The sequence below is a fragment of the Strongylocentrotus purpuratus genome, unplaced genomic scaffold (genome assembly GCF_000002235.5).
Source record: "Strongylocentrotus purpuratus isolate Spur 01 unplaced genomic scaffold, Spur_5.0 spur5_scaffold_17, whole genome shotgun sequence".
NCBI lineage: Eukaryota > Metazoa > Echinodermata > Echinoidea > Camarodonta > Strongylocentrotidae > Strongylocentrotus > Strongylocentrotus purpuratus.
Window position 1 is genome coordinate 2,724,726 of NW_022145602.1, and position 10,298 is coordinate 2,735,023.

Below are 10,298 nucleotides of genomic sequence, written 5' to 3' on the forward strand. Positions count from 1 at the left end.
CATGGTCTTCTCTTTTCTCCAGAAACTAAGATAATTATCTGTGAGAGGACGTTGATCGAAATTAATTGCGAAGAGGGCCTAATCGACATTTCTACCGCTGTCTACGGACGAAGGGACAGAACAACCTGTCCTGGCAGACAAATATTTGACACTTCTTGTGCATTAGACGTATTGGCTGTTCTCGGTCCATATTGTAACGGCCGATCGCAATGCAGCATTAATGCAACGAATGACCTCGCTGGTGATGATCCGTGCATTAGAACATATAAGTACCTTGAGGTAGCCTACACATGCCAAGGTTTGTCAAAAATTCATCCATTGTATTGTTTTTCTTTCCTTTTTACAATTTAGAATAATCAATGAATACATTATTTATTTATATATTTATATTTATCCAATTAATTAGCTATTAATTTTTTTTTCAAATTATTGATATTTTTCATATTCTTCATATTTTCTGTCCTCTAGCTGGTGTCTATTAGAAATATTTCTTATCACGCGGAGTGCTTTTATCTAATCCATGAAAAAGATATTATCTATTTCAAATAATTGTATTTCCATAACTCAATCAAACCATGACGAATATGCTTACATTATTGATAATAATTAACGTTTGCAATTGCAAAGTTAACGTCATTTGATATCAATTTTATAATATAGAAAATGAAACTAATTTGTAATTATACATTATCATATGTCTACAAGTAATCAAAGCGAATTTTAAAGGACATTGATAAATCCACTAATGAGCAGATATTGTAGAGCATTGTGTAAGGATTGAGGCCTTTCCCCACGAACAGTCTAAGACTTCTTAACTTTGTTAATGTATTAGTAGCGAATTTCGATAGGCTAATACGTAGACAATTGAACATGATGACGTCAGGGATACTCTTATAGGACACATATATGAATTACTACTGCTACTACTACTAATAATAATCTTTTAAAGTCCACTCCAAATGTTATTAAGTTAAACCGAAAATGGAAATTCTTTTTGCCCAATTGTTCGTGAGTTCGGCAGCCACTGAGCAGCGCCAGATCGACGTTTCTCTATCTTTTATTGTTGAATGCCAAACAAGGTAGCAGCAAATCCCGTATTTTAACGTCTTTTGGTATGACGCGGTCGAAAACAAAATTTTTATCAATATTTAATATATATATATATATATAACTCTTGTTTTTTCAGAGGATCAGGCTACAGTTGGTGCATGTGTAGGTTGTTCTTGTAGGAGGTTTATACCAGAGTTGAGCTGCGGAATGAACTTGACTGCTGAAGAGATTCTTGAGATCTTAAGAAACGTCAGTATATTCTTGAATTTCAGGACCGTCATTTTGAAACGACGTTGTTAGCAAATAAACATGAAATTCGAAATGGAATAATATTGAAAAATTAATGGAATTGCAATGAAAAGGGAATTGAAATATAAATGAAACTGAAATTAAATTGAAATATAAAAAAAACTTTATATTTAGTTATTGAGGAAAACCCAAGATCTATGGTATAAACAAAACTTTCACAGTTTATAATAAAAGTAAGTCATATTTGGCTAGCCTTCTCTCTCTTTCTTTCTCTCTTTCTTATTCTTTCTTTCTCTCTTTCTTTTTCTCTCTCTCATATTCCCTCTCTCTTTCTTTCTCTCTTCCTCTCTCTATTTCGGTCTCTTCCTGTCTCTCTCTCTTCCTGTCTATCTCTCTCATCTCTCTCTCTCTGTTTATCTCTCTCTCTCTCTCAGTTAATCTTCCTCTCTGTCTGTTTCTCTGTTTGATGAATTCTGCATTTGATTTCACAGGTAGAAATTACTTTAGATAACGCAGCAAATGTCGCTGAAGAGTTGGAAAACGTCACACGTATGGGCCAGAACATCTTCCTAGAGGGTCTCAACGTAGTTGCAGAACTTCTTGAGGATATAAATGAAATAAATTCTACAGAAACAAAGGTGGGTATTTGTTTCGAGTTCATTTGGATCTATTTATTAGAAAAAATACCTGTTTCTATCAGCTGAATGCTTGAACTACTCTAGCCGGTATTTCATATCTAGAAGTGCTAATAAACAAGTTTACGGTCCCCTTTTCATTGTCTCAAAATGTTTAGTATATTCCTGACATGATAATAGTCTCGATTCAAGTGCTGTCTAGTGATAACTAGGTTTTTCAAGGCGATACTTACATAAGTCAATTACAAAGGAAGATCTCAGCATTATTCTGTCACGATGCAATCACAACTTTTAACTGGTACTCGTACTATATTTCATTTTCTTGAACGACAGGTGGCTGAATCTATGGTAGGAATTGTAAATAACATCGCAGCTTTACCTGACGAACTGCTTGGTATGGCCGAGGAAGAGAATAGCTCGCCAAGCCGTGTAGTCTTGGCTCTCGAAGCACAGCTTGCTGTCATAGAAGTGGGAAATGGAAGTAGTCGGTTTGTGGAAACCAATGTTGCTGCTGAGGTAGGGCAGACAATCTGTAATTTTCAATTGTTTAAGAGAAGGACACATGCCATGGAAGTTTTGAAATATCCAATATATTTGACATTCCACTTCGGCTGTCATAATACTCAAATGAGCGATTGAGGGATTAGGTGTTTGTACAAAATGATTATCAGCTCAATGAACCTTCCTGTCCGCCATGCCTGATAAGAGCTTTGTGAATCTCATCGATTTTATCCGATCATATAACCTCGATTAAAATAAAAATAACTGAGTTATACACATCACACAGCCAACCGTACATGGACATTGACCCAGGCTTGACCGAAGTGCTAACGGGTACTGAAGAAAAATGTCATATTGAATTGGATCGTGATGCAATACGTACTATGTTCGCTTGTCATTGTATCCTTTCCCTTCACTACCAATAACACGAATTGAAGAATAACTAGCTCCATTACAAATTTCTTCAAGTATTACACTGACACAACTTCTTTGATTTTGGAATGATTCTTGTAAAGTCAGGCTAGCTTCTAGATCTGTCATGCAATATCACTTTTATCCGATATAATTGCACACTTTCATATTTCCATAATTTGTGTGCCACACATTTCTTATGTGATGTATGTTAGAAAAATTTGATTAAATTTGTTTTCTACAGATTAGCCATACATAACTTCATCTGAACAGTAGCGAACCAATTTTAATGGCATGTTTGGAGCTCCCCGATTGCAGGGATTGTTTCTGTGACCAGCTGTCGATAACTATCTGTTCATACCTGAACTTGCTATTGTTCGCAATTCCACAATATATATATTTTTTAAACATCCTTATTCGGTCTCTCCGTTTCAGGTACTTGATGTGACTCCAGAGGACATCAGCCAGGGTTATACTGTCTTCATGACTGTAACTGATAACGGTGAGAGCATCTCGGACGAAGACTTCAAGGTGGAAAGAGGTGACCTTACGCAAGAGCCAGAAGCCACCCAGGCACATACTACACTCTTCATTCCATCGGGTTTAGCGGACAGGTTCTCTGGACGCAGAGGGCGTCTCGTCATCACGACGTATCGCTTGCCATCTCTGTTCCAGGATACGGGGATTGCACAGTTCAACCAAGATGTAGAAGAGAACAATGGACCCTTGAATTCTAGGATCATATCGGCGTCTTTCAATAACGAAAAGGTGGAGGATTTGAGCGAACCAGTCAGGATATCGTTCACTCCTCTAAATCCAGTAAGAAGATATGACAATTAATTTATTGAACGTATAGCGAATACAGAATTGTATCGCGTCACTCAATGGATATATTTACGTTGTAAAATGACACGAAATGATAAGCAGAGAATACTAAAAGTTGGAAGAAATGAATTGAGGAATTAATGGGTTCATGAGGATACACAAATAGTAAAGACCTATAGTAAAGAGAGAGAGAGAGAGAATGAGGTAAGGAAATAGAGATGAAGAGGATATGTAAGACAAATCAAGAGAATCTGGTGTAAACCTTCGACTGTGATATCATAGGGTGATTGGCATAAACAATAATTTGCAAATGCAACAAAGAACTTCATAGATCCATCAAAAAAACAAAACAAATTTACAATAACAATGAACTATATTTTACTTCATTTTAGAGAAAAACATAAAAAAATTAGTTTAATTTCTACTCTATCTTTATTTTCAGAATGGGACCAATGCTCAGTGTGTATCCTGGGACTTTGACAACAAAGCCTGGTCCCAACGTGGATGTAACAAGACGAGTAATGACACCAGTGACAGGATTGAATGCGAGTGTAATCATCTGACTAACTTCGGAATTCTCTTGGTACGTGTTAAACTCTTCGTCTGAAATATCTTCATGTAACTGATTTATTCTTAATCTTTTTACTGAATTGAACAGGCTAAATCTGCCAGTCAGTAGTTTATGCTAAAATATGTTAACAGGTCTTTGCCTCAAAGGTATAGTGACTAGTATATATAAAATGATTATATCCATAACTACAACCCATATCAGAACCTTACATAAACTATATTCTATATTCTTTAAAACTACCGACAGACAAACAAGAGTGAGGTACAGAGGCCAAGTACTCTGTAATGGATAAACCAATAACATTAACAACCCTGTATCACTCAAAAGCTTTAAAACAAATTTATTATAACAAGACTTATTGTTAAATATGTAATTATCTCCGTAGCTCTGCAATGGTCATTGAATTGACCGCCCCCATTTTGTTTCACTCTGTTTACAATTTGGTATGATTATTTAGGGGATTAACCCTCCCAAGAAACTTTGCCTTTGTTCACACACTTTGTCCACACACTTGCTTTTTTAAAGTATGTATTCTTTGTGTGTGCATAATGTACATAATTGGTAGTTGCATGTTTTTAGTTAGTTAGTAGTTGCATGCATAATGGGGCAAACTTAATAACTGAAATGAAAAAACCCGACCCATTCCTGTGCTTCCATCTTTAGAGAAGGTGTTTTGTTCACATTTGTCCCTTTAGACCAAGGCATTTTTTAATGGATACCTGGAAGCAGTGGGGTAATAATAATATTTATTAAACATACGAGGTTCTTTTTCCATAGAATAAAATCATGTATTTGATTCTATTTCTTTGATCTAGTTAAATACTGCTTTTTCTATGTTTAATTCTTCACTCCATCGTATAAAGAATCAGCGTGCAATACCAATGAAGCTACTCGGAGTAAATAAGACCCAATTATTGTTTTATCATTTTTCTTTATTACTCATATAAGGTCAACGTGAGATTTGAAATTCGAATCCCAAAATAGGGGTACCTCGTGTTTAAGTGGACGATTTCAGAATAGATAACAATGTCATGTTTTCTCAGTTAAGTTCGAGCCTTCATTTTTATTTCCGTTATAGGATATATATGGAGGAGAAAAATTATCAATTGAGGCAGATTTTATCCTCGAGATCGTTAGCTATGTTGGTTGCCTCATGTCAATATTGGGCCTTGTTCTGACAATCGTTACATTTGCTACAAACAAGTGAGTAACATTATTAAATGCCAAATTATTATGCGACATTGTCTTTATAAATAATAAAAAAGCATTGTTGTTCAGCACATGGAGAAGAATTTGAATCCGCTTAAAGCCCCACTGTAATACTTGTAGCTACTTGCTCCCTCTATATAGAAAACTTCCCCAATCGGTGCCTGTTGGTCCCCCCATGATCCTCTTTTTCTTATGTTACTTGAGAGCTGAGTTAATGAGATAGCCACGTCAGTGACCTCGCTGTGTGGTCTAATCCCTTCTGACCCATTAGTATTGACGGTCTTTAAGTTCATGTTCGTCTTTGTTTCATTTAATATAGACATCAACATTTAATACAAAAAATACATGTCTAAATTGAGGAGGCGCGATAGCTCAGTCGGTAGAGCAGTGGTCTCGTAATCCGGTGACTCGGGTTTGAAACCAAGGCGATGTGCTAGTGCCCTTTGGTAAGGCATTAACCCTAAAAAGGCCAGGCTATTTGAGGTCTTAGTACGGCCGGGGGGGGGGGGCATTATGCCCCCCCCCCTTAAGATCTCGGCCGATCACCGCGAAAATGTGCACGCATGTCAAGTGAAGTGTATTGAATAATATGATAATTTCATTTTTTTGAAAAATTCACTCATTTGCATATTTATGGTAATTTATGCAAATAAAGTCATACAAATCACATTTTTACCCATAAATCATATGTTATTCATATTTAAGCATTCTTTTTCACTACATATATTCATTAGACCATTTTGAATAATAATACGACAAAGCAATTTTGATTTCATTTCTTACTACAATTCAACTATTTTGACTCCCAAAACAAAAACCGAAACTTTAAACAAGAACTTATAACCCATGTTTGATCTGTTTTTAGGAAAAATGACTTTTCCATATGTTTGGAACACAAATCACGAAAATGGGCGATTTTCGGGCTGACATGCGAATACAAAAGGTCACGTGACCTTGTAACCATAGGTCCGATTTTCAAAAAAAATATTTTAAAAGTTGCGCAAGACTCGAAAGAAATAAGTCTGCGAGCGGCGGGGCGCCATCCATATGCGTTCCCGAGCAATCGGGAAAATCGTGGAGGGGGGGGGGGGGGGGGCATAATGCCCCCCGGCCTTATTAGGGTTAATCCTCATTACCAGGTCCCTCGGAGAGGACCTAAAGCCGTCGGACGTCTGGTTGCTCACTTACAAGCATTTATGCTTCCTTAGCAGTCAGGTAAAATAACAACCACCACACGTTAATACGATGACAATATTTTTGATCGCCTTAAATGTAGACTGTTTCGGAGTAAAGCTGTCGACGGTATTAAACGTAATGAGAAAAGAAATGTGATTATCCTAATCCTAACCTGAACCCTAACTGAAAGAAATCAAATAATCCTCTCCTGCAAAAAGATATTCCAAGTCAGTTTGAGACTTCCACATGTTCAATTGAAGGTCATTTTAGAGGATTCAAGGAAAAAGTAAATTTGTTTATGAATTTGGTTATTCCATTATGATAATGCAACATTCACAGAGTATTTTCTGGTTTTCTTTTTCGTCTCTCAGGAAGCTCCGAGACCAGAAACCCATCCAGATTCTCCTATCCCTCTGCTGTGCCTTACTAGGACTCTATGTGGTCTTTTTAGTGACGATATCAGTGGACACTGAACAAGATGTGACTTAGCTTTCCCCTCTTCCTTGCTCGATCCTGGCTGCATTCCTCCAATATTTCATCTTGGCAGCAATTTTCTGGATGGCCGTTGAGGGCTACAACATGCATAACCTCCTCGTACTGGTCCGAAATTACTATTTGCCACGGTTTATGAAGAAAGCTTCGTTGATCGCATGGGGTAAGATTGCCCCCATTCCCCTCCCTGGTTCCGTAGGTAAACTATATGCATTAAAACAAGATACAATACAATCAAGTAGCATAAACACATAACGTTGTCATTACACCTTTTAAACTAATTCAATAACAATTTCAAGACTAAAAACATAATAAATAGCAAAAATCAATAACGAAGCCGGAAAGAATGAGGACATATTCATGTAGGTGAATGTTAATTATATGCATGCGTTAAGTACTGGACCATGAAATTATTGATTTCTTTTCAAAAAACTATAACCTTCTGAACACGTATTTGCCTTTTTTTTGTTTGTACTGTTGTTACTGTTGTGTTTTATATTTTGTAGGTCACTTGCTGAGAGACGAAAAGGAAAGAAATATAGAAAGAAAGAACCAAAAATAGAAAGGAATTAGAAAGACAAAAATAAAGAAGAAAGAAGAAAGAAGAGGGAAAGGACAGGGATAGGAAGAAAAGGACGAATAGAAACTTGACCACTCTCAAATTGTTTGTTCTTTGTGTAGGTTGCCCTTTGTTAATAGTCGGGATTACTGCAGGTGCTTCAAGACAGTACTACGCACAGACAGATTTGTAAGTTTCATCATGCACAGGGGCGTAGACAACGGGGGGGATGAGGGGGATGCATCCCCCCCACCTCACAAGGTGGGGGGGATGGCATGTACAATCATCCCCCAGGTTTTGGGGAATGATATTTGCTTACGTAATAAGTCATAATGATGATAATAATAGTAATAACAATAATGATAACAATTATAATATTAATAATAATAATAATTATGATGATGATAATAATAATCCTCATCATTATTGTAATTGTGTTTATTGTTATTAGCCGCATTCACACGGTGAAAGCCAATTCAGACGGTAAAAAAAGAAAATCTTACAAGTATTTTGTGGTTATCTTTTTGTTTGGAAACCACAAGATTACCACAAGATTAAACAGGCGCGGATCCACCCGGGGTGGGGTTAGGGGTTTAAACCCCCCTTGGGCGGCCCAAAAAAACAAACAAAAAAAGAAGAAAAAAAAAAAAAAAGGGAAAAAAAAAGAAAAAAAAAAAGAAAGAAAAAGAACGCGCGCTGGAGAGAAACTCTTTCAAGTGCAAATATTGTGAGAAGATATTCAACTCATCTGGTAACTTAACCAAACACATAATAACTCTGGATATAACTGTTCATTTAACTGTTACTTGATTTAAAAAGACGTTTTTTAGGGTCTCCATTGTGTTAATAGATGCCAGGAAAACATCACTTACGGGGTTCAAATATACACCCAAAAAAAAATCGGCTCGCCGCTTCGCGGCTCGTGGACGATGCTCCGCATCGTCATTATTTTGGTCAACCTCTCCCCCCTTAGCAAAAAGATAGATCCGCCCCTGAGTCATCCCCCCCAGGTGTACGAACCTGTCTACGCCACTGATCATGCAGAATATCTTTTTTAACACAACAGGTTTTTGTATTCATCAGCCGTCGAAGGTAGTGCAGGAAGAATTACTTCTGCATTATGAAAACAATGGTGTTATGTATCTCATAATTATTCGATTTGTTTTTGAACTTATACATATTCATGTAGGTGAATGTTAATTATATGCATGCGTTAAGTACTGGACCATGAAATTATTGATTTCTTTTCAAAAAACTATAACCTTCTGAACACGTATTTGCCTTTTTTTTGTTTGTACTGTTGTTACTGTTGTGTTGTCATGATTTTATGATAGGATTTTTTAATCTAATGTCACCTGGTTGTGACAGACTGAATTTCGTGTTCTTAGACGCTCTGTGAGAGATATCATCCCATTATATTGGCATCATGACTTAACACGATCTTAAAGAACTTCAAAATCAAGTCAAAGGCCATTTCAAGAGCCTATTTTACCGCCTATATTATATAATGAAAAGGCGCTTCCTCAATGTAACATTGGTATCGTTAATATTTGTATTAATATTAGTAATATTTATGTCAGTGTAATGTTTGCACATTTCTAAAGGTGACGCACATTTATCTCTAGTCTTGGTGATAGTCTTTGACACTCAATTCCGAAATATAAATCTGTTATTAAAGATGATGTTTTATTTTATTTCAATTTTTTGTTATAGTTGCTTCCTTGCATTCTGGCCTGTAATCGGTGGTCTCTTGATACCTATTGGTGTCGTCATGATCTTCAACTTTGTCATCTATGTTCGGGTCCTCATGCGACTGAACAAAACTATGAAAGGACAACACCTGGACAAGACGGAGAAGCGCCAGCGGATTCGACGTTTCCAGAATGCAGTTTGCATCCTGACTCTAATGGGTCTCACGTGGTCTCTTGGTTACCTGAGCATCATACAACCAGCCAGTGCGGTTGTGCAAGGAATCTTTACTGTACTGAACTCTCTTCAGGGGTTGTTCATCTTCATGCTGTATTGCGTTAGACAGCCTCAGGTGCGCTTGACATGGCGTTCCCAGTTCAAATGCTGCTTACCTAAATATTTCACGACGCCCTCTGCGGCCAGTTCCGGTTCTGGACAACCCAGCTCAACGCTCAAGAACAGCTCATCAGACCTGAAGGACGGCCCGTTCCCAACTCGGACTCCAGCGGAAATCCGCCCAGAGACAGGAGGCTAGCTCCGCCGGAGAGACTTTCTAGAGCTTCGTATGATAATGCTGGTACAGAGTGGTGAAGATACCATGTAGAACTGATAGATTTTGGATTGGACCAAAGGGTTGTAAAAAAATCAAACATTCAAGTATGTTTTCGATAAATATATAGCAGTTTATTCCGACCGCTCTATGAATACATCACTTATTTCTTCTATTACAGATCTTCTTGTAGTTGATTGAATTTCCGTTGATTGGCATTATTCGAACTGTTGGCGGTGGACTTCTAACTGGAGGGTTTTGTGTAATAGGATTATTCCCCTTTTAACGAGTGAGTGAAGAAGATGCATTTTGTAAATATGTTTATGATATACATTATGATTTTTTCGCATGGTATAATTGGAATGAAGGTAACCGATACGT

The 10,298-nt window shown here is 37.1% G+C and overlaps 1 protein-coding gene across 1 annotated transcript; it reads left to right on the forward strand.

The window, feature by feature from the left end:
- The first annotated feature begins 265 nt into the window (after positions 1 to 265).
- LOC115924997 (adhesion G-protein coupled receptor G6-like) lies at positions 266 to 10,298 on the forward strand. The gene is made up of 11 exons (XM_030988103.1): positions 266 to 298; positions 1,187 to 1,299; positions 1,791 to 1,937; positions 2,268 to 2,450; positions 3,282 to 3,665; positions 4,114 to 4,254; positions 5,321 to 5,445; positions 6,999 to 7,068; positions 7,117 to 7,282; positions 7,801 to 7,867; positions 9,392 to 10,298. Exons 2-11 carry the CDS (start codon positions 1,258 to 1,260, stop codon positions 9,900 to 9,902), a joined length of 1,836 nt encoding a protein of 611 aa, XP_030843963.1. The 5' UTR covers positions 266 to 298; positions 1,187 to 1,257; the 3' UTR covers positions 9,903 to 10,298.